The 26,087-nt window shown below is 33.6% G+C and overlaps 1 protein-coding gene across 1 annotated transcript in view; it reads right to left on the bottom strand.

Moving 5' to 3' along the window:
- Positions 1–7,553: 7,553 nt before the first annotated feature.
- Positions 7,554–26,087, bottom strand: part of RAD23B (RAD23 homolog B, nucleotide excision repair protein) — an 84,504-nt gene continuing 65,970 nt past the window's right edge. Inside the window, exons 5-10 of the mRNA XM_074282987.1 lie at positions 24,240–24,295; positions 18,841–18,968; positions 16,372–16,510; positions 13,020–13,147; positions 12,488–12,655; positions 7,554–9,294 (exon numbers count right to left, since the gene is read on the bottom strand). Of these exons, the coding sequence (XP_074139088.1) occupies positions 9,181–9,294; positions 12,488–12,655; positions 13,020–13,147; positions 16,372–16,510; positions 18,841–18,968; positions 24,240–24,295 (733 nt within the window). The 3' untranslated portion in view covers positions 7,554–9,180. The remainder of the gene's footprint in view (positions 9,295–12,487; positions 12,656–13,019; positions 13,148–16,371; positions 16,511–18,840; positions 18,969–24,239; positions 24,296–26,087) is intronic.

Here is a 26,087-nt window from a genome sequence, read left to right as displayed (position 1 = left end):
GTGGACAGAGTGCTCCATTGGTCTCTTGGGAGGTTGGGGAAAGAAAGAAACCTCTAGTATGTTGGTTGGATACCCATGTTGAACTTAGAAGGGAGGACATGGACAGAAGTTGTCTTGGATGGACAGGCAGTGCCTGGGGTTTGATTTAAAAATTCTCACAATGAAATTACACATCTTAATGCCAATTCCTATTATATATTGAATATAGACCTTAAATCTACCTAAGTTACAAGTGCATTTATCATTGGATCCCAGAGTGAGTATTTGATGAACGAGAGTGTGAGGAAAAAGGAGCCTACAACCATCCTACCCTATTCCTTAAGAGGCAAAAATCCCCAGGACTAAATCCAACCAGACTACATGCCTGGGAAATAGAAATTAGACTTGGTACCCTATGCACTGTGAGCCCAGCAGTGTTCTGAGTGTTAAAATAATATTATTGCATTAGACTGCATTAGAGAACAAGTTTATTTAGCATGAATAGCTAAGGAATCCAAACGCTCAAATCTAAGCTTAAGATAGTCTGATATGTTCTAGGCCATTAGGGCCATACATACATGGTATGGCCGAATAAAGCAAAAACTCATTTTCTCTCTTACAGTCTATGTCACAACTAAACCATCAAGAGACTAGAAAATGGAGTCTTTTTTAAAAGTTGTATGGATGTCAACCATGTTAGGAAATAAGTGAAACATGTATTTCAGAAGATTTACATAGTAACCCAAGTGGCCAACAGAGCTAATAACTCTCAAAGTATGTGTGTGTGTCTACATATAACCCATTAATTGTAAGCCTATATGCCAAGCTCAAGCCAGAGGCTTCTTAATAATTACCAGAAGTATTAGATGTTTTTGAAATATGATGCATTGATTTGAAATGACCCTCAAATGAATCTATGGAGTTGGCTTAGAGAAGCATGTTTAGATAATAACTTCACCTTTCCCTAAAATATCAAAAAGCTTCTGAAACACTACAAGATAAGTGTTAAGTTTAAAACCAGAAAACCTAGATTCAAACCCTAGGAACTTATCTGGAGAAAGGTAGTCTCTGGGAATGGGTTAGAACTAGCCCTAAAGTCAAATACTCTTACTAATATTTACTTGGTATTACCTTAGACAATTCATTTAAATCTCTCTGGAGGTTTAAATTTCTTAATTTGTAAAATGGGAGGGAGGAGGTTGGTCTAGGTAACCTTGAAGGACTTTTCCCTTTCTAAATCTATGATGCTGCACAATAGCTCTTCTCTTCTATGGTTTTCAGATGAACAAAGTACTTTTTTTTTTTTCACAATAACCCTGAGACAGGTAATGCAAATATTGTTTCCATTCAGAAAAAGGAATGAAATTAAATTTAACTTGAGAAGTTGGTAGCACTCAGACATCACTATTTCCTCTTATATTTCACAAGAGGTGGTTTGTCTTGCCAATGCCAGCCTTCCTAGGGGGCACAAGGGATCTTATTCTATTCTGTTTTTTTCTAGCAGCTTGTTCCTTTTATCATTCCTACTCTTACTATTTTTCAAAAGCTCACTTATCTACTGGCTATTTCCCAACTGCTTATAAACATGATCTATCCCCACTAGCTGTCTTCCTTTAATTTGCCTCTCTTTTTTGGTTATATACCTTGAGAGGTTGTCTACAGTAGGTGACTCAATATCCTAAATATCTCCACATTTTTCCCTCTCACTTTGATGCATTCACACTTCTGAGCTCTTTATCTGCTAACTAAAGCTGTTCTCTTCAAAGTTAACAATAATGACCTCTTATTAACTCAATCATTTTTTTTCTTTAATCCTCACCATTTTTGACCTCACTACCACCTTTGGCACCACCAATCATCCTTTTTAATAATAATCTCTTCTCTCAAGTTCATTACTGTGATCTCATTTAATTTTCCTTCATCTCATCAGTGTTCTAGATTTCCTTTTTCACCCAGAACATACCTGCTAACTCTAGGGTCTCTCCCTAAAGAGGAAGAATCCTCTTCCCTACTAATAACCTCATCTCCGTGGATCCATGATGATCCAATGATCATCCTTAGATCATTTACCTGCCCAGCCCCTCATTCAATTTGTGTTCTATATTTTAAGCAATATAAAATTCGTTCTCTCTTCAAGCCCTCCTCTTCCTAATTTCATTAATTACTATCACTTTCCCTTTCAGACTTAAAACAATGTTTGAATCACTTTCAACCCCACTCCCTATTATCGAATCAGTTTTTTTTTTTTTTTTGCTGAGGCAATTGGGGTTAAGTGACTTGCCCAGGGCCACACAGCCAGGGCTGTGTTAAGTGTGAGACTGGACTTGAACTCAGGTCCTCTTCAGAACTTCAGAGCTGGTGCTCAATCAACTGCACAACCTAGCTGCCCCCCCAATCAGTTTTTAAAGAAGTTCCATCATTTCTCCATTCCTAATTATCTCTCAAATATACCTTCTTTCCTCTGACACTAAATAACCTGATGCAGGCTGTCTCATACCTAGATTATTCAGCTGTCAAAGTGATCTTCCTAATGCAAAGGTCTGATCTTGTTAACCTACCCTTCTCTCCTTCCTCCAACTCTCCCCCTCCCCCCATTCAATAAACTAGCATCTTCCTACTGCCTCCAGGATCATATAAAATCCTCTGGCTTCTAAAACTTTTTTGGCCTCTTCATTTTAAATGGGACTTTCCCCCCATACCCTTTTGCATTTCCAGAACTTAGCATAGGACCTAGCACTTAATAAGTGAAACTTATATAACATTGTATGAATGAGTTCTTACTACTCTCTTTATAGTTATGAAAATATATAGCACAAATGTTAGGTTTGGATGTATAGATAGTTGGTCCTTTAAGAGGACCTTTATAAACCTTTTCTTTAAAAATCCATTGCCAAATATGTAATAGCCAGGTTATCTTTAATGGAGACTCATGTGTAAAATTGAGCTGTGGCCAATAAAATCTGCCACTCTTGGATGGTTTCACAGCATACATTAATTTGTGCATTTGGTATAAAAGGTGAATATCTTGTCAGGTCTTATCTTAGGTAGTTGTACTACTCACTTACTGGCCTTTAATAAAATTCTAGCCACAAGCACTGAGTAAGGAGGAAGGCTGTAGTCTGGTAGTGCTGGGAGGTTCACCCACTCTATCACACTGTCTCCTTGATGAAGACTGCTGTGGGTGCCTCTTTTGTAGCAAAAACTTATTCCCAACGGTTTCTGAGTAACTTTTCACCACATTGGATAAAGCCAGTTCAACTCTCTCAAAGCCTCTTGAGCTTCTTTTGTAAGCTGACCTTGTGAGTTTAAAGCAGTGTCTCCCCTTAAAATGTCAAAAAATTGTTGTAATTGATAAGTAGTTAAGTCTAATACTGGATGCATCCATTGGATATCTCCGTTCAATTTCTGGAAATCATTTAAGGTGTTTAGCTTCTCTGTTCTTACAGAAAGTTTTTGTACTATAAGCACCTTAGGGTATACTTCATATCCTAAATATTGAAAAGGAATGTGCCTTTAAGTAAAGATTTATGACTAGTTCTATTTGAGACTGACTGTAATCCTCCATCCCCTGGGAGAACATCTTTCAAACTTAAATGTAAGCCACAGAACAAAAGTGACTTGGCCCAAAATTGGAGACCTATCTTAAACAGGAGCCACATCTATAACCAGCCAAGTCTTTGGGATTCCTCCTCACTTCAACTTTGATCTCCAGAAAGAACCAGTGACTCATTAGTTGGTCATTAGGTGCATGTCTTACCTCTTTCCCTACTACCTCAGGGATTGATAAATCATCATTATCATAGCCTCTATGTTTCCAATCACAAGGATTTTGAAAATTTGGCTGTTTAGGTATTAGCTCCTTTTCCTGACTACCAATCCGCCCCCCCCCATCCTCTCATATCTAACCAATGTCAGTCCCTAGATTTCATTGTGTTGCATTCCCATTTTTTTGTTGTTACTTACACCGACTTTCATATTAGACATATGAATGCTACTTACTGTTAAGTGAAGGCCAAATTTTATGTGTGCCCCTTTTCCCCATAGTTTTCAACTGATTGTCCCATTTTTTATCTTCATTCTCTCGTTATCTGCAAGTATGTCTTTAATGAATACCCTAAAATATCCTCAGTCAACTCCCCCAGACTCAGCTATAGTCTCATGTCTCCTCTCCTTGGCTTCATTGAGAAAGCTATCTCTCTCTAGTCTATACTAGGTGCTGCTCATTATTTTTTTCTTATAAACTTTCTGTAACTTGGCTTTAAAATCTCCATCATTCAATGGAAACTACTCTAAATTGTCAGTGATAAGCTAGCTAGAATGATAAATAAGATTAACAACTCAGGAGGATCTGAATTTTAATCTAGCCTCAGGCACTGACTTGTTATGTGACCCTGGACAAGCTACTTTACCCAGTTTGTCTTAGTTCCTTATGTATAAAATGACCTAGAGATGGAAATGGCAAACCACTCTAGTTTCTTTGCCAAGAAAACTTCAAATCGGGTCAGAGAGTTGGATACAACTGAGATGACAACAAAAATCTAGATCACCAATCTCATCTTAAAACTCAGTGTAACTTTCTATAGCATTAATAGTTCTGATAACCGTATGGATACTCTTTACAGGTTTTATGACACAATTCCTTTCTATTTCTCCTGATTCACAACTCTTCAGCTTCCTTTGCTAGATCTTTATCCAAATCATGCTCATTGTGAGTATCCCAATATTTAGGCAAACTAGTCTCTCTTTTAAGCAGTCATAGATGATCATTTCTGAATATCTAAAAATATAAGTTCCATAGGCATCTCAAACTATTTATGTTCAAATCAGAATTGATTTATCTTTCTAAACCCATCTCTCTTCAGAACTTCTAAATACCACTCAGTATCAGTTATCAATCTTGATTTTTCACTATTCTACATATTTGATGTTATTAAATCTTATTTTCATAATTTTACACCTTAATTTTTTCATTCTTAAAAATGCTTCACCCTTTTTCATATAGATACAATTCAGTATAATAGGAATACTTATTATTCCTTACACATAGATGACTTTTCGACTCCTATCTTAGGGCATTTGTTTGCATCAGCTGTTCCCAAACTTACAAAGTTCTCATTACTCACCTTCCCATTTCCCCTAACTTTCTACAATTCTCGTTATCTACTTTCAGCAAGGTGCCTTCCCTTTTGAAATAACCTTACTTCCTCTGTATATATTTAATAACTAATTATATCTCTGCCTTATTTCAGTGAACTCTTTGAAGGTAGGCAGGCTTTCCTTTCCACCACAGTGCTTAACAAATGACCAAGACACAGCAACCATTAAAATTCTTTTTTAACTCCTCCCCATAGATTGGAAGCTCCTGGAAGGCAGCAAAGATTACCCTTTAATATATCCCCAACACTTAGTTCCCGATATCATCTCAGCAGTAATTCACATACTTAGGATATTCTAGAGATGAAAACAGTTAAAATCTCCAAAAGCTGGAATCAGATCAGGAAGGCAAGGAAGCTAGTGAGAAAATGGCTAGGGTACTGGGAAGGACACTATTAAAATCCTTGTTGAATTAGCTTAATTCTTCCAAAAGGTAGTCATAGCTAATTAAGACCAGAAAAAAGTTTCTTTCACTAAGATTCTTGGCAATGTCAAGTGGTTCGAACATTTAGTTTTACTAATTTAAAAAGATGCATGTTCAATTTGACTTGTAGTTTAAACATCCTAAATGGGCTGAATCCTCCATTATAGTGAAGTTAAAACAAGAAAATTTTTTTCCCTACTAGCAGAGATCATAAATATCTTTTTCATTCATTGAAATTGGTTGTTAAGTATTAGATGGGCATGTGTATGACTAAAAGGTTAATTTAGAGAAGCCAAAACAATTTCTAGTTCTGGGGGACATCCATTCCATAATTTCATTTTAATCTCAGAGCCAGTCTTGTTGCATATAAGTATTTCACAGCTTGTAGGGTCTACATTGACTCACTTTCTATACTCATACACATGCCATTTTCAATCTCACTGCCTTTATACAACCTGTCCTAAATACCCAGAATGCACTTGCATCCTTATTTAGTCATCACCACCTTTATCTTCAAAGCTCAAGTTAAGTAATCTTAGGAAATATTTCTATAAGAGTCTGGACAGCTATTATAAAACAGAAAAGAACACACATTTGGGTTAACAAAGAAGCCAAAATACATTAACTATTTAGAATTCTGCTTTTGATCTGATTGAGACCACTTGCAGTTTTTACAGGCAGATGATTAAACTTTGTCAAATATTTCAACCTTTGAGCCCAAGAGAAAAGGAATTTTTAAGAATTGACAAAAGTCATATGATTTGTTCTGCCAGGATTTATAAACTTGCTTAATACTTTCTTTTTGTTTTGTTTTTTTTTTAATTATGCAAAACCACTATGGAAATTTGAATACATGGAAGGCTGAAGGAATAGTATAATTTTTTGGTTTTTAAAATCACAGAATCTCAAAATTATTAAAAGATTTAAATTTATTTAAATTTATTAAAATTATTTAGTCAACCTATACTGAATAATACTTGCTAAAAACATCAATAGTCTCAAAACGCTTTGCTTGAAAATTTCTACCATGAGAAAATTTACTATTATAGGAAGTAGCCTATTCTTTCACTTTGGGATAGCCTTGTTCTCAAAGGCACTTAACTAGAGACTTTTTTTTTTTCCTGAGGCAATTGGGATTAAGTGACTTGCCCAGGGTTACAGCTAGGAAGTATTGTGTCTGAGGTCAGGTGCTCCTGACTTCAGGGCTGGTGCTCTATCCACAGTGCCACGGAGGTGCCCCACTAGAGATAGTCATTAATATTCTTTGGATACAGTCATCCAATCAGTTCTTAATCCACATAATTGTACTTATAAAGCTCTTCCCACATTTCCCACAAAAATAATATGAGATATTCTGCAAGTAAGTCCTTGCATATGCATAGTTGCCAAAGCTCCTTTATCATTAACTAATTTGTTTGGAGAGAATTTTTAATCATGACAATATCCACTGGAGCTCCCAAACATATATCAGCAGTAATTATGAAATTAAATCATATCTTAATTCTTCAGTTCTTAACTTAAATAACTGTAAATTTAAGACTCAAGGAATTTTTTCCATTTCCTCTTTCAGATGCCTCAAGTTTCCATTATATACCTCAAATTCATTTTCTATGGCATAACATCTATAACAACTTAACATTTACTATTACTATGTTGACATATATTTGATTATTGATCATTATGATGAAATCATTGATACTTGAAATAAATAGAACAATGAAGATTTGTTCCTATTCTACCTTTCAGCACCAGGTATCCTAATCCAAACAATGATTTTATTCACTTGTGGTATGCAGTAAAATACATAAAATCTTAATGACAATGGACCTGAATGTTAGGTTTCTTCATTCTTTTAAACATATTAAAATGAGTATAGCTGGGATGGGATTAGGCCAACAATGATAAATACACTCGCCAGTCTGCTATACTAAGAAACTTAAAATAAAATATTCACATTTTCAGATAAGACATTTAAAAATTAAACTACGTAATAGCATTGTGGGAAAAAAATCATAGTTTCGTTTATTTTCATAGGAGACAGAAGGTAACGAGTGCATGACATAGAAGCTCAAAAAAGCATCATCATCAAGCTGTGCTAAGGATATTGCAAGAGATTACTTCAGGGAAAAATCTGTGCAAACTTCATTTTCCTACTCAGCATCACAGAGTCAAAATAAATTCAAAATTAGTTCTTTAAATAGTTAAGTTTATGTTAGGCCAAAATGACTTTGAGAAACAAGAGTGTAGATGCCTGCCCCTTCTTAGGATCAATTACCAAGATTTACAAAGAGAAATAAAAAGAGTAAAACAAAACAAAAGAAAGCCAACACTGCTATTAAGATTTTCCTTTTAATATGCCATGAGTTACCTTGATTGTTTGTCTATTTTCCAAAGTTTTTTTTAATCTTACCAGCTTCCATTTCCCAACCCTCCCAATAGATTTTATCCTTTTTTGTTCTAATGGAAGAAAAGTTGCTGGAGACAGTTCTATGCACTTAAAAAAAAAAAAAGAAAAAGAAAAAGAAAAAAAAAGAAAGCAATACATTGTCAGTGGCTTGTTGGCCATATACTCCTGTTTGAGAAAGGGGGGAAAGTGTACAAGCATCAGAAAACTAGTTTTGAAATATTTCCTTCAATTTTATATTGGATCAGCTTTTTAATCAATTAAAAAAAAAATTAAATTAAAAAAAAAAAAAAGTAGCAGTTGGAATTCAAAACATTTCTGCTGAGGGGAGGGGAGAGAGAAGGGAGAGTGAATGCTACATTTCTCCATTGGCCCCAAAAGTGCTCAGATCACAATGGGATACATCAAAAGCAAACATGCAATGGTTATTTTAAAACTTTTACTGCAATATAACATTGAAGTAAACAGTAATTAGGTTTCTACCATTTTTTCACCAAAAGAAAAAAAAAAAAAAAATCATCAACAGGAAAATAACTTTGCCTGTATGTGTACAGCTTCTTAAATCATGTTAGAAGGGGTCTCACATTCAATGATCAAGGAATTTTAAAATAGCAGTAATGATTTTCATCAGAAAGGATTTCTCCCTGCCCCCCAACAAGTAACATGAAAGAATGGGCTTTCTTACACTAATTTCATACATATTTGAAGCAGCAAAAATAACCACCTATAATTTGGCATTAATGTTTATAGTTGCTCCAAAAATCTTTTGAATTTTACCAAGCCATTATCCAGTGTTGCCATGAAATAGAGATTGTAGATTGTAGGTAGCAAAGGTTCTCTCCAAACCAATGTTAAGTCAAAAGAAACAAGAAGCAGGGCATTACACTAAATTTCTGGATCTAGTACACTAAAAAGAGTGAAAACCTAGGAAAAGTTACCTATAGTTTTATAGAAGGAACTAAATACCTGCAAAAGCTGATTTTTTGGTTGTATAGTATTTTACACTGTGTGGATTTTCTGCATCTGCTAATTTAAAGCAGACATGCACTGTATTTATTCCTGCCCTATTTCCTATATCCCCTCCCACCCCACCCCCAACCACCTACTACCTTATACCAAGTATTATGGATATGAGCCCAAATCATCCCAGACAATCCAGTGAACAAAGTTAGTGTAATGCACTGGTGTGAAATATGAGATTAAAAAAAAAAAGTCCCTTTCAATCTTCATCAAAGTTCTGTTGTAGAAGAAAATTGGCAGCCAAATTTTCATTCTTCTCACAAGCAAAATAAGCCTGTATCACAAGTCCTTCAGGGAATCCTAATGCCTTTAACTGGAAAGAGAAAAAATATATTTAGAAATGAAATCCAACATAATTGTTATTAACACATGAATGACACTATAAATTGTTACTGCATAAATTCAACTGTCATTGATCTTATGATTATTAAATCATTATACAAAATAACGTGCTGAAGAACACCAAATACTTGACTACTGTAAGCCTTATCAACTCAGTACATGGAAGTCATTTAAACTAGAGACTACCTTCCAGAGCACCACTCTTATTAACTTTACATTTACTTATCCTATAAGCAAAAGAAAAAATAGTGTGGGGGTCCGGATATTGGATGAATCAGAAGTGTATGGATTAACCACCCACATTCTGAGTCAGGTCTGTAGTAGGCAAAAAGTTGAGGAATAGACCTAAAGCAGTTTGGTTTAACTTTTGCCCCAGTTGGGAATGATCTGAGACCCAGCTGTTGGCTCTACAATATGGAATTCATGAGTCCCAAAGGATCTCTTTGATGATGACTTTTGGACCTTCTTGCCACTGGCCTTTGTTTGTGTTTATCTCCAGGCCAGTTTCTTTTATAATGCTTACAGAATTTTTCCTACCTGGAGTATGATGTTTGTAAAATCATTGTTTGATGAAAACACATTGGTAACAGCTTTATTCTGCCTAATTTGGTAGATTTTGGATTAATACTGTACATTAATTTTTCTTCTGTACTTTTAGAAAATGTTATTAAATGCTAACACATCTGGCTAAAATCATCACTGATTGTAACTTATGAATCTTTAAAAACTGAAATTCAAAGAGAAAAATAGTTTAGTTCATTACCAGGTTATTATTGCAGCTTTTCAAATTAACGTATCTATTATGGAAGAATCCTAACATTTAACAAATCTGCCTACATGTCTACACACAGCCAGATGTTATCCTTAACAGGAATAGAAAAAAAGAAATGGATCAATCCTATTATCAAGTAATACAAGTGATATTCATACAAATTGAAGAGAATTGCTAAAATTTAACAGAATCAACAGCCTATACACCTGGGAGCTCTCTTACATAAAGAGCAGTGAAAGAATCAGATTATAGAAAACCAAATTAAGACCTTTCTGTTGAACTATCATAACAATTTATAATAAAGAATATTTTTCCAAAAAATAAGTTTGCAGTATGAATTAATCATTTCTAATAAAAAAAAAATTCCTTCATGTTTCCCTGCTGATGATATAAGCTTACACAATTTATATATATATATATATATATAAAAAGTTAATACTAGAAGCAGTTGCAAAGTAGAAAAATTGTACAACTAAAAAGACTCATCATTGACAATACAGAGCTACTGTGGGCTAGTTAACATGGTTATGTCAGAATGAACATTTATTTGGAATCAGAAGATATGGGTTCAAATTGTACTACTACTACTACTACTACTACTACTACTACTACTACTACTACTACTACTACTACTACTAACTACTGCCTATGTGGCGCTGGAAGCACTCTCTTAGTTGTTAAGCATTTATTAAGTGTTTATTGTGTGTTATGCACTATATGTACTAGAGATACAAAGAAAGAAATATAATTCTTCCTCTCAAAGCTTTACTTCTAACAAAGGAGATTATATAAAAAGAACTATGTATATATAGCATCTATATAATGTTAAGTAGAATGGAAGAAGTGATAAAATGTACCTCTTACTTGCAGAGGTGGGGAATCATGGGTATGGAATGTTCAATGTTCTGCCAGACTAGACTCCAGAGATGGAGTGAGCTCAAAGAGTAGTTCAATTTCTCATTTAACACATGAAGAAGAAAATTCTTTTGTTGCTATTACAACAGCATATAGGGGGCAGGAGTGGAGGGATATACCCAGAAATGAAGGTGATGTAAACATAAAATGTAGTAATAAAAACAAATACCATATGTTAAACATTGCCCTTTGAATCTTTATATTGATGTTTAGTAAATCCCCATTTAAAATTATGCAAAATTCTGCCTTGTCCAAACAAAACTTTCAAATTGGTGGGGAGTATTTTCATGTTAGGTAGCAAGGTGGCACAGTGGACAGAGTATCAAGAGACAAGTCTGAGTACAAATCTGCCTGTAAGACACTAGTAGCTTAGGATTCTGGACAAGTCATCCAATACTGTTTTGTCTCAGTTTCCTCATCTATAAAATAAACTGGGGAAGGATATGGCAAACTACTTTAGTGTCTTTGCCAAGAAAACCTCAAATGAGGTCACAAAGAGCCAAACAGGACCAGAACTATATAGTATAATATGTTCATATTATTTTCAACAATGAAGATAAAGATGGTTTCAATTTAAGTAAACATCTATAAAGGATTCTTAAAGTAGGTAAGTTGATTAACCTTAAGTATAAAGGACAAACTTACTTATGTAGCGCATTTTGGATTATTTTATGTATATGTTATTCTACATTGTAATAAAACAAAATAAAAAATGTTGACCAAAGTAGGATAATTTGGAGTATTGGCATAATACTTACTAGGTATTTTGGCTCTGGATCTCATTAATTTTTATGATTTTCAGATTTTCTAATAATGATAATTATATACTCTCAATGCCTTACTGACTATAATCCTGATTACCTATTGTCAACCATTTGGCTTCATAACAGTAATCCTCTACTACAATAATCCCCTTCCTTCTATTGGACATCTCTCACTAAACATCGTATAACCACACAATTTTCATTTAATGCTGAAAACTGTTTTCCCTGCACATATGGACAACAAATTTTAAAGACTACTAGAATATTTATTTTTCATATATAATAATTATAAAAAGTATTATGATATAATATTATATTATGATGTAATATGTAAAATAGTTATTTTAATATGGAATGTTGTGTGTGATATTAGTTTGATATTCAGATCATCTCAATTTGGTTCTGGCTCTGCAGCCACAGGCAAGCAAGAGTTTTTTTCATTTGTAAAATGGAGAAGTTAGATCTCTTAATTCTTTAATAGCCCTTACTGTTGATAATTCATAAGCAGAAATTATAAATTCATCAAAACCTAGACCTACACTACTGTAAAACTTTTTACCAAAAGATAATTGTATTTGATTGTATTATTTAATTAGACAAAGCAAAAAAAAAAAAAAAAAAAAAAAAAAAAAAGATCGTTGTTAGTTTCATTTATATAGAAAGTCTGAAATAATAGACAGACTGTAGAGGGGAAAGAGCTAAAAATAACTTACCCTTTCTATAGCTTCTTTTTCCTGAGGTGTTACTTGAATGTAGTTCATGTGACCACTTCCAGCTTCAGCTATTCCTCCACTGCCACCCCCACCTCCTCCTTGACCACCAGATTCTTGAACTGGTTCATTTAGCATTTGAATAAAATGCTCTTGATGTTGGCTGATTTGCTGTGGTGCATTGGAGGACAGAAGGAAACAATACACTGAAATAAAGCATTGTTGGTCTTTCTGATTCGTAGATAAGAACTATGAGACATACAGAATTTTACTAGACCTACTTTATATGCATTAGCAAATTTCTAGATAATTATTGTTTCTTCTCCACCGTTTAAAAACATAGTGTTTTACTTGTATATACTGCCCTAAAAGCCTTCTATTATTCAATAATGAATGCTTCTTAACTCATTAATGAGAGGGTAAGAGTTTTAGATTACTAGGGAATGGATTGGGTTTCCAAGGAAAAGAGTCTTCTGAAAAGCTGAACAAACACCCTAAAGCTAAAGATGACTGAAAATACTGCTTAAAAAGTCACCTGCAGTAATTGCGGGTTTTCTCGTCCTATTTGCTGTAACAAGGCTGGCAGAAGGGAAGGATTCTGTTGAATAATTTGTCTCATCTGCTGGAACTGAGGCTGGTTCCGTAAAAATTCAAGTGGATGTCCTGAAATTCACATAAAATTTTCCCATAAATGAAAAAGACTGGTACCATAAAGTATATATAGATATCTAACAATGAAAACTCAAATTTAAGTTCTTAAAAGTTAAGTTTTTAAATCTAGAAGTATAATAGCTAAAAGTAAAAGTTACAAATTTAGCGTCAAATGATTGTTATCCAAATAGCACACATATCCCATTTAATTAAAATAACAGAATATGAAGAATTTTCACTTGTCCAAGATTCACGAGACCATGTTATTTTCTGAATGGCAAGCAAAGCTAAATGTAATAAAATCTTTTGTACTCTCCCCCAAAGTAGTAAAATACTGTGGGATTTCCAAATAGTTAAGGTATTAAGTCTTAGGAAATTTTAATTAGTAAAAAGTGGGAAAGGGATGTTTACATTATCCAAATGTCACAAAGATTTTCCCTCCTAATTTCTTGCTTTTCTTTTCCTTTTACCTGCATTGTTTTGTTTTTTAATTTCTTCTTAATCTTAGGTAATCAAAACTGTCTCTTATCTATGACTTTTTTCCCCCCTGAGGCTGGGGTTAAGTGATTTGCCCAGGGTCACACAGCTAGGAAGTGTTAAGTGTCTTCAAGACCAAATTTGAACTTGGGTCCTCCTGAATTCAAGGCTGGTGCTCTATCCACTGTGCCACCTAGCTACCTCCAAAACTGTCTCTTACCTCCCCTCTCTATGAGCCTATCTTGTTTAATTATGAAACCTTTTCTTCACCAATCTAAATGGCAATTTCTTTGGTTCCACCAATCTATTTATAATGTCACTTTTTATGATTAATTCAGGTACCAATCTGAAACAAATCTTGATTTACAGCATGAGATTTTGCTCAATGCCTCATTTCTGAAGACTATTTCCCAGTTTTCCCAATACTTTTTATTGAATGAGTTCTTCACTCAAGAGCAGGGATTTTAGATTTATCAAACACTCAGTTACCGTGCTTATTTGTTTCTGCATATTGTGACTCTAATCTGTTCCATCAATCAACGTTTTGTTTTTGTTTTTTTAAACCAACTAAGTACCAAAGTGTTACAAGAGCAGCTTAAAAAAGGGTTTGAGATATGATATTGCTAGGCCTTTTTCCTTTCTATCAAAATAATTTTCTTGACAATTCTTAAATCTTTTATGACATCACATGGATTTTATTATTTTTTTCTAGTTCTTTTGAACAATTCTTTGGTAGCTTGGTTGGTACAATATTGATAAGTGAATTAAGTTAAGCAGTAATTTTTATTATTTTGGCTTATCTATCTATGAGCAATATTTCTATGATTATTTAGGTCTGTTTTTGTGTAAAGTTTGTTCTGTAATTGTGTTAATATGGTTCCCCTATGTGTTTTTGTTAATAGACTCCCAAGTATTTCATGCTGTCTATACTTATTTGTGTGGATGTTTTATATCCTGGAACTCTGTTAAAGTTAATTGTTTTGATTAGTTTTTTAGTTGACATAAGAATAAGAGCCATTCCCTAATTAATGATGATCAAAGGATATGAATATTGAAGTTTATCCTTCCTTTTCAAAGAAGGCCAATGGACATCATGAATGAATGATGCCTAGATTTGCCTGTAAACTGGATTTAAGTGAAGAGAAGTAGAGGTATGAGTAGGCAGTATTTAGGAAGAAATAAAGCTAAGGTATTAAAACCAATAGTAAAAAGACTCCAAATCATTAATAATTAGATAAATGAAAAAAGAATTCTGAACTACCATCTCACAGTCAGATTGACTAAGATATCAAAAAAAGAAAACAACAAATGCTAGGAGACTGTGGAAAAAGTTCTATTAAAGTGGGACCAAACCCAACCAAAAAAGTAATTTGCAATTATGTCTCCAAGGCTATTAAACTGTATATACCCTTTGATTATGTAACATTGTTACTAGGTTTTATGTCCCCAAAAAGGGCAAAGGAAAAGGAGTGATTTTACACACACACACACACACACACACACACACACACACACACACACACACACACGCACGCACGCACGCACACACACACACACACACTATATAGTAAGACTTGAATGGATTAAAACAAAATGAAAATAGCAGAGCAGAATAATTTATAACAATATTGCAAAAAAAAAAAAAAAAAATTTACTTCAATTTAGCAATTCTGATTGATACAATGATGCAACAAATTCCAAAAAGGTTCATGATAAAACATGTTATCCGTTTCTATATAGAGATAGAAGACTGAGACATATAGTGTTTTTTCTTTCTTTCCCCCTCCCTTCTTTTTTTGGTTAGGGTTGAAGGAATTTCTATTGAGTAACTATATATACTTATTATCAGTTTTGTTTCTCTCATCTTCTCAAAGGGTAAGAAAGGAAGAAGAGAGAATTTAGAACAGAAAATAAAAAATGAATTTTAGAAAGAATCTACCTAAACTTGAGCTCTAAACAAACATGAGTATGGGAAAGCAACTTTATAAAAAGAGCTAGTTGGTTAAAAATCGATTATAAAGCAGATTTTTAATCATTCTAGCAAAATCTCTATGTATATGTATTTGTATCTATAAATTGAAAAAGAAATGAACTTTAAAGAAATCCGATACTAAAAACAGCCATTGAGATTAAAATTAAGCTAGCAAAACAAAGCTGAAAAATTAACACAACAATTTTCAAAAGTTAGAAGATGGGGGTTATATAATTGGTTAATTCTAGTAGAAAAATTTAAACCTACAAGAAAATATTTTAGGTAAATTTGACAAAATAGGATGACAGGATTAGATAATAATTAATTGATATTCACATTTTTATAACATTTCTCCCCTCCCAAAAAAGCTACTAAAATATAAATTATAGATTTTCTGAATTAATGGCTGAATTCTTCAAGCATGATAAAATCTTATAATTGAAAAGTTAATGAAGTTTTGGGTTGAAGTTTTACTCAACAAGTGCAATTACTAGTACTTTGTTGTACTGGGTGACAGAAAAGAGAAGCAAGAAAAGTACTGGCATGCAGATCAAGTTAGAATAATGTATAAAATCTATCACAAAATTAATAAAAGACAATTATAAATTACAATGAAATATTATACAGACAATATTTACACTCATCTGATAAAACTTCTTTAATATTTTTGAGTACAAATTATGAGGACTCTAAAATGCTTCTGGAGTGACTCATTTCTCTAAAGTGTTTTCATTAAAATAAAAAATATATTCAGGAGTATTCCTCAATCCAAAAATTTTCACTTTACCTCCAGAAGTAGTAGTAGTAGTAGTTGTTGCTGTTGTTGTGGCTGCAGCTGCTGCCACTGCTGAAGACTGAGCAGCCCCTGTACTGGCAGCTTGAGGTGGATCCACCACAGCCTGACTTTCTCTATCTCCTGGGATACCCTAAAACACACAATTTCTAAATTTTAAAATGCCTTAACATTAAATTATTAAGTAAAACCTTTAGACTTTTCTATAATACTCACCAAATTGTTATTCCTATTAATGAGTAAATTAAGTCAAATATATCTTGAAATCTGTCTCTATTGTCACTCTGACAAGACTACCCAATATCATCAATTAACTAGATCAAAAAGTAAGCACATATATTGCTAGAAGACAATATTGAGAAATTAAGATTTATAGATGCAAAAAAACAAAAAACATTCTTTTTTAACATCCAATGCTATCTTAAATGTGGGCATCTGCTCATTTTCTTTTCTTTTTTTCCCTAAGGCAATTGGGGTTAAGTGACTTGCCCAGGGTCACACAGCTAGGAAGTGTTCAGTGTCAGGTCCTCCTGAGCTCAGGGCTGGTGCTCTAACTACTGCACCACCTAGCTGCCCCACTGCTCATTTTTAATGGTAAAAATACTGGGCTTCATTTAAATTCTAAACTTAGAATATGATATAAAAATGAGACAAACTGCAACTTTTAACTATCAAATACAATCCTGAAGTCAACGGAGATAATTTAAACAGCTCACAGCATACAAATGCTTTTTTGGGTGGGTATGAGGAAGTATTGTAACCCACAAATCTGTATTAAAATTTAATGGAAGGATAGAGCTTCTCTACTTTGGGGACTCCTGCAGCCATAGATAATTTGTTTATAAAGCATATCTTTTGTGGGGGATGAGGAGAGAAGTTATATTCATGACACATCTTTAAGATTAAACTGAATTAAATAATAATTGAAGTAAAACAAATCAAGACCCGATTTGTAGAGTTTGCATTTCTAGCTAGCATAAGCTTCAACACATCCCTGGAGGAAAGCCATCCCATACAACAAAAACTATTTTCTTTAAAAGAAAAAAAAAAAAAAAAAAAAGAGATAATGAGAATAATTAGCAAACACTGGAAATCAGAATATCTGCAATGTTCATTCTACTTTTTCCTACCATAGCACCTTCTTATGTCTACAAAGGAGTAGGGGGGAGGAGATGGCTCCTATATCTCTTCTTTAGGGCCAATTTTTTAACACTCACTTTTGATTATTTTGTGGTGCAAATCATCCCGTGCACTTTACTCTGCATCAGCTCCTGTTTCTTAGCAAAGTCATATCTATTACATTCATGACCACAATCTGCTTAGTCATTTTCCCCATTTTGCACTACCACAAAAATACTCTATTTTGATATTTTTAAAAAATCAATGACTTTCCTTGGGGTACATGCCTAGTAGTAGACTCTGAGCTAGAAGGCATGGACATTTTAGGTACTTTATTTGCATACTTCAAAACTGCTTTTTAAATAGTACTAATTCATAACTCTACGATACATTACAGGTACCTAATTTTCCTCGCACCCCTTGAACACTGACTATTATGATCTTCTTACATCACTGCTGATTTGAACAATTCTTTCAATGAGAATATGGACCCTTTCCTTAAAAACAAAAAACCCCCAAACATTTATATAAGAACAAAGAAAGGAAGACATTGAAGGCCCCAGAAGGAACTCACTAATGGGAGAAGGGGATAGGCCTTAAATAGAGATGTTCCATGTTGAGAAAGACTACCAGAGATGCTTATATGTTCCAATGCAAGAAGTCTTAGGCATCAAGAGTTCTAGGACAACTATATATTACTTTATCTGTGGTATCTATATCCCTCTATATCCCTGAACCATTCCATCTAGATTCTCTTGTTTAGCTTTCCCATCATACAGTGGTTTCCTCTAAATCTGATAATGTTATGATTCTGTACTAATCTGGGTTCTTCTAGGGAAATGGCAAAGCAGGAAACCAAAGTTCAATTTCTGTTCACCTTACAGAAAACAAATGATACTTCAAACACTCATTACATTCTTTTCACATTAACATCAGATTAAAAAACATCATTTATGTCATATGGATTAAGGGTCTATTCCTGATAATGTAAGGGATGGACAGTTGAGGTTCTTTCAATTTTTCACTAGATCTGAGAAGATACATTTATCTATAAATGAAGAGGCTGAGGCACAGTGAAACATCTTGAGAGGGATTCAAGGGAGACATAGATGCTGAATGTAATCAAATTATAGGGGGATAATTTGACTCTACATCATTTCCCAGGTTATAGCCACTACATATTAAAAACCTTAGGAATGGTTATAATATTCATTATTTACACATATTTTTGGAAAGAAAGATAATGATTCTTTGCAGTAGGAAATTGAGGAGGGAAAGAAGGGGGAAACAAAGGAAAAAAGGAATTTAAAAAAGGGAAGTAGTAAGATGAAACAAACTGCTCACCATTAAAAGATATTCCACTGCTCTATCAGGGTTGTTGAAACTGGCTCTCAGTGCTGCAATTACTTGCTCTCGCTCATAGCCCATTGACATGATCTCAGTCACCATATTTTCATAGGATTGGCCTGTCACTAAAAATGGGAAAAAAAGAACTATATGAAGATCACAATGAAAACACATTAATAAGTCCTGATGCATTAAATGACTTGATAAAATCTCCACTGAAATGACAGATTTGGTAATTCTTAAGTTTTGCTTTTTAGATTTTAAGAATTCTCAAACTACTAAATTACACAGTAACAGAACTAGTGTTTTTCCCCCAGATAAGGGATCTATGTTGTATTCTAGCTCAAATGTTATTACAGTTATTATGCATATGCTGTATAAAACTAATATTCTGTTTCATGCATGTCAACCAAAAAGTTCATTAATAAATATTTAGCTAGGTTTCAAAGGATTGAATTTAATCTAAGAGTTACAAAATAAGTATAGCTAGAAATGTACTAACAAAGGGAGCTGGAAGACCCTAAGGTTGTTTAAAGTTCTATTTTAAAAACATCAAATCTCACTGGGTCAAAGCAAGAAGATTTGGCTCAGAAGTTCAGAAAAAACATCTAAAGGAACCCTAAGATTTTGATAAGTACCTTTTTGCTCCTCTCCTCATTAGCAGCTGAATTTTAAAAATGAAAATCCTGTGTTTCTTTTCTATTAATTTGGCAAGTGGGAAAAAACAAGGGGAATAATATGATTTTATATATGTGACATAGAAAAAGGGCAACAGAAATTAGTCATTTCACATAGAAGCAATAAAAGTGAATGGTAATTGATTGTTATTCAAGTATTTAATCAATTTACTCAAATTATTCAGAGGGAAAAGACAATCTAAGATAATATAGCTAATATTTCATCAGATGAAAGAATTCTGCCCATGTATCTCTAAATTATGGTGTTGTAGAATGGAATAGGCATATGTTTGGTGTTATCAGCATAGCCTTCAGTTGCTGGAGAAAGATCCCAGGAGCATGGACTTAGGGTCTAAGTTTGGATACTCTTTTTTTGTTGTTCAAAGAAGCTACGTTGTGGATGCCCATGGGGAGGGAAGGGAACCGGTGGTAAGATTAGTTAGTTAAGATAGTAATAGAAAAGTACAGTAAAATGTAGTTAGATGAACCACGCTATGATTCTGCATGTGAAATTCATTCACAAATGAAGTCTGGTTTCAGTAGTTAAAATCAAAGCAATAAGAATTTATTAAGTGTCTGCTATTGCTAAGTTTTATGCTACGTTCTAGACTACAAAAAAAGGGGAAAAAAGTCTCTGCCTTTTCAAGTAGTTTAAAATCTCCAAATATTAAAATTAACAAAATTCAGACTATTTGTTTTTTCAAGTCAACAGAATATAATCTTTTGAGGAAAAAGACTCTTTTTATGGTCTTTGTGTTCCTAGAGCAAAGTATTATCCTTATAAAAGTGTTTAGGATGTAAGGAAGAAACAGATTTACAAATGAGGAGCTAATTGGAACACGATTTTAGTGAACACAGAAAATAATATCAATTTAAAATTTTAAGGGAACCCACAGTGAGGGAACTCCTCATATTTTGTTATTAATGATAATGTTGAGGATTTTACAAAAAGTTTTGAGGGTTGCAAAGCACCTTACACATAAATTATTTCATTTGCAGTATTAGAGAGTATTTTCCTTACCTACAGATCAGACTGAGAGATTAGTTGACCTGCTCAAGGTCTCTTTCTCACACAAACACACAACTCATAAGCATCTAAGGCAGAATTTAAATTAAAGTTTCTAATTCCAAATCCAATGAGCAATCCATTAAACTGAAGACCTCAGTGAATCTAAACTAATCTACAACTGCTTAGGAAAGAAATTAAATGACATGTCTAAGATCATAGAATATATATTAGAAGTAGACTTGATGATTAAGGTCTTCCTGATTCAGAGGGCTAGCTAGCTCTCCCTAAGCCATGCCACCTCTCAAGCAATATTTAACAGTACATATTTCATTCATGGAGATTGAGAGTAAGTATAACTTACTATTAGGAAATGTTCCTTATCCCCCTCCCCTAGGATCAAATATAAAATCCTCTGGCATTAAAAGCCCTTCAGAACCCGCCTCACTCACCAAATATTTCCAGTTGTCTTAGAAAGAGCTTATATGAGGTATAAAACCTCATATAAGCTCTTTCCATCTCTTCTCACATATTCTTTCATCCAGTGACACTGACTTCCTTGTTGTTTCTCAAACAAGACACCATTTCCTGATTCTTGGCATTTCCCTTCACTGCCCTCCATCCAAGGAATTGTCTCTTCCTTTGTCTCCTGGCTTTTCTTCAAATTCTAGATTTTCATGATCCCTCTTTATATTATGTTTTTTCCCTTTATATTGTAAGCATCTTAAAGGGAGGGACTGCTTTTCCTTTCTTTCCCCAACACTTGTTTCAGTACTTGGCACATAGTAAGATACATTTAGTGATTGGCTGTTCTACTTGTGTCCTAAACAGTTCATATTCAATTAGACTAAACGTCAGAGACTTCACAGAAAGTACAAATAATATTTAGTGTAAACTTTTTTCTCCTTAGAAAAGGACAGATTTGGTTAACATTTTACTAGTTTGTAGTACAGCATAAAACAGAATTGGGGGCAAAGAGCACGTAACCATCTCCATTTTTATCCATCTCAAGAAAAGTTGAAAATAGGAAAAATAAGGATTAAAAAACCAGAAGCTGGTAAATATTCTTTAATTTCTACAGCAGGAAAATGCTATGAATAATAGCGATTTTTTTTTGTCTCAGAGAAAAGGATGCTAAGGAAGTGATATTAAGAGTCTTCATTTATGCCTCCTGGGCAAAATATCAAGAGAGGAAGATGGAGAAAAATAAGTACTGACTAAGCAACATTCAATTTCCAACTATTATTTTCTGGCTAGGAGATAACCTGGCACTTCATGCAGTTAAAATTCCCAAATCTTTTTCCTATGTTGTTTGATGAAAACAGCATGTCATTCTCTTAGATTACTACTTCTTAGGTTACTATTGTGGTGGACTTTCAACACCGAATATAGAATCAGAGGCCTCATGATTTAAGCCATGGCTTCCAGAATTCTGAATTAAATTCAGCTTTCTCATCAGTAAAACAGACCAATATACTTGGACTACTTTTTTCAAATGATTGCAAAGAATCTGGTCCATAAACTTTAAAGTGTTATGTAAACATGAACTGCTATCATTATCACTATCACCATTACCAATATTTGAGTACTTACATGGCACTATGGTAGATGCAATAACAAATTTAATCAAAGATAGTGTTCATCATGAAGGAAATGACAATTTAATCATAATGGTAATGACAAAAATGAATATTTATAAGGTGTTTTAAGAAATTACAGAACTTTTCATTCAATAAATTCATTTGAGTTCATTTCATTCAATGAGTTCATTTGCACTCAAGAGTAATATATCGCTATTCTCATTTTTAAAATTGCAGAAACAGGCAACTGGGAAAAGGAAGTCCAAGGACTCTCTTCATGTCAGATCTTTAACACAGATAATAAATTACAACAGTAACTAGAGGTATTTGTATACATATATAGATAGATAGATAGATAGATATAGATGGATATAGATACATAGATATATGTCTATATAGTGTCTTAAGGTTTGCAAAGTACTTTACATGTTACTTTATTTAGTCCCCTCAGAATTCTGTAGAATTGGTGCAATTATTGCTCCCTCCCTTTTTATTGATGAGAAAACTGAAGCTTAAAGGTAACATGCTTAGCAACACATATAAAAATTCCAAAACCAAGTATGAACCCAGATCTTCCTCACCCTTATTGCAATACCTATCAGCTAATATTAGTGTAAAGATTAAGACTGATTATTGTTGGGGGAGGAGAATAGGGAGAGAAGTGTGATTCCAGTGGCTCTGATAAAGCTGGTAAATATGGAATGAGAAAGTAGAAGAATGTTAGTCAGCAAACACTAAAGTACAGATGTACCCAGTATGAGCCAAACTGTGTCAAACATTAGGGATACAAAAAAGGGTTCAAAAACATAGCCCCTGCTCACATTCTATAAAGGAAACAACATGCAAATAACGAGGTAACAACAACAGCAACAGTCAACATTTATAGAATGCACACTATGTGCCAAGCACCACAGTCAGAGCTATATAATTATTACCCCATTTGCACCTTACAACCCTAGAGAGCAGTGCTATTTTCCTTATTTTACATTTGAGGAAAAATGAGTTGCAGGCTAAGTGAGTTGCCTAGGGTCACAATGCTAGAAGAGTAAGAGACTAGATCTGAACTCTAGTCTTCCTGATTAGACTAGTACTTTATCCATTATGTAATCTCACAGCCCATATGCACATTGTAAAAGGAAGTCACAGAAGCAACTGCAAAAAATGGGATTTGAATAGATGCTGGAAGAAAGCCAGAAAAGCCTAGAGGAAAAGCTTTTGAAGATTAGGGAACAACTAATCAAACAGCATTTAGTCAAAAAATAGAAATTTCATATTTGAGAAATAGCAAATAGGTCTGTATATCTGAAGCATATGACTGGAAACATCATAAATTCTTTCAAAAATCTAGATGTGAGGAGATAAGAATTTGAACTAGGGTGGCAGATGTCTAAGCAAAGGAAATGTATTGGCGAGAGATCAATAAATAATCTTCAGGTACTGAGAAGTGTTTCTATTTTATTACCATGACCATCTTAGATAATTGTTAATTGAAAATTTACTATTATATATGGCATAGCAAACGACTCCTTTTTTGGTACAAATTGTACCCTTTACAAAATAAATATTAAGCACAAAATTTCCAATAAGTTACCAAAATAGAATGACTTTTAGGCTGCTTTTCAGTTAAAGTAGAAGCTTTATTTTGGGCACAATCTTGCGTACTAGACAAAGAAGTTCAAAGACTCCCTTTATTCACTTCATAAGCTCTTATTCCCTCCAAGAACTATTCCTTAAATGTAAAAATAGGACTTTTCCCAGGCATTAGATTTTATGAAAGACCAACATCTGATCTTTATTAATACCTTCTATTTTTATGTAATGCATCAGATTTTAGAATGCAATCTAAACCACTCTTTTAAGCAACTTTTCTTAAATAAATGTGATACATAAAAATCCTGCTTTGACAAATTGCACAATTTGGCATAAGACACTTGTTTAATGCATTCACAAAGGTTTCCTTTACATGATAAGGTTCTTTTGTAATTAAGTCATGTTGTCCTACTAAACTTTTATGTTATTAAGGAAATATGAGCAATTCTGTATTAATCAATACTGACATATGGAAGACTCTTAAGAAGTTATCTGCATTTCCCCGTAATTAAGAAAAATAAAGGAAAGCAAGCAAAAACTCACCAAGAGCACTTGTTGCATCTTCAAAAAGGTTTGACCGAGAAGAGTCACCAAGGGTGCTGTAACAAGAAATATTATGCTTAAAAATGTATAAAACCGAAAGTAAATTTACAAAAGCTATATTTAAACACATGGAATAGAAAAGTTCCAACTTAATTAAATGTCAAATCCTTTCTTTAGAAATAAAATTGAGGAAGTATAAATTTTCCTGCAAAGTTAAAATTTCTTTATGGACTAATAGAAAAGTTTTATTTGTCTCATCCCCTTTCTGGATGTTTTTTTGAAAGTCCTTCTGAGAAAGGTATGTTCAATCTAAAAGGCTATCATTCTTTCATATGATCTAAGAAGTTAGCAAATACTGTCTATATACATATAACACGTATTTATTAAATATTTGCTAAATTACTGAATTAGGTAAAGGCAAATGGACATGAGTCAAATTTCCAAAAGGAATTTACAATATAGTTGGAAAAATAAAGACAGGCCTGTAAAAATTATATTAAGACCAATACATAAATAAATAAATATTTTTTTAGAATCCCCTTTTCAAGAAGTTTACAAGATAAATTCTCTTCCCTCAACAGAATATTAATAGATGAGTATGCATCCATTTGTCCGTACGTATATGAGAGAGAACAACATATAAGAATTAAGGAAGCTATTCCATGGGATATGACCTATGAGATGAGCCCTGGACGAGAATAAGGAATCCTAACAGAGGTGGACATTTCAGATGTGGGACACTGAGATGGAATATTATATTTGGAATAAAAAGGACAATTTGATTGGAACATTGTGTGTGAAAGGAAACGACATAAAAATAAAACTGGAAAGATAGAGTGGAGTGAGAAGGATGTTAAATGACGTGCATTTTTGTTCTAGAGGCAACAGGAAGCCACTGAGGGTTCTTCTGCAAGAAAAGAAGGGGTAAGACTTCTGACTGAGGAAGATTACCTTGGCTGCTTTGTAGAGAATGAATTACAAAAGCTTCAGGCTAGAAGGTGGAAGGCCAAATTAAGAAGCTATTCCAACAATCCAGGTAAGGGGTGACAAAGGTCTGAAATAGGTTGGTGGATGAACAAGAGAGGGGTGGAGACAGAACTGAAAAGAATTAGCAATTGATTGGATATGAGGATGTCTCCAATCAGAGTGGTGAAGTCAGACATATGAAAGATAAATAGTGGTACCCCTTACAGAAGTAGAGAATTTACAAAAAAAGAAAAATTTAGGGAGAAAAATACAATGAATTGCTTTAGATGCATTGAGTTTGAGATACCTCCAGGACCTGTAGTTGGAAATGTACCAAGACAGCTGGTGATAAAGGATTAGAATTTCAAAAAGATATAATCTGAATTTTAATGTCTTTTAGGGTTGTTTTCCGGAACCTTTTAATTTGCTCATATATTTAAGCAAATTTTCCAAAGGTGCTCCAAATTCCTTGTCACTTGTTATGACACAACAAAGCTCTATGACATTCATGTTACAATTTGTTCAGTCACCTTCCCTATCAATGCTACACACCAGTCAATGTTACAGTAGTACTTTGCATAATTTCTATATTTACTTTTTAAACAATCTCTACTTGCCCAGGCTGCATGCACATTATATAAAACCAAAGTGATTCCCTCAAGTCAAGTTTTAAAAAACTTTTTCCCATACAATAAATAAAATCCATCTTTCTTTGTGTAAACTGCTTAACCAAAGTCATCTCCAGAAAAACCTTCTGATCAGCACAGTGGCAAAATATACATACAGTATTCTATTTGATGCACTTATTTTCTTATAACAGTCAAGTTTATTTATCAGCACCTATTTAATACATATACACATTTATGTTAAAGCAATGTGATA

Source organism: Sminthopsis crassicaudata, chromosome 1 (genome assembly GCF_048593235.1).
Source record: "Sminthopsis crassicaudata isolate SCR6 chromosome 1, ASM4859323v1, whole genome shotgun sequence".
Taxonomy (NCBI): domain Eukaryota; kingdom Metazoa; phylum Chordata; class Mammalia; order Dasyuromorphia; family Dasyuridae; genus Sminthopsis; species Sminthopsis crassicaudata.
This window is presented reverse-complemented; position numbering and strand designations above follow the sequence as displayed.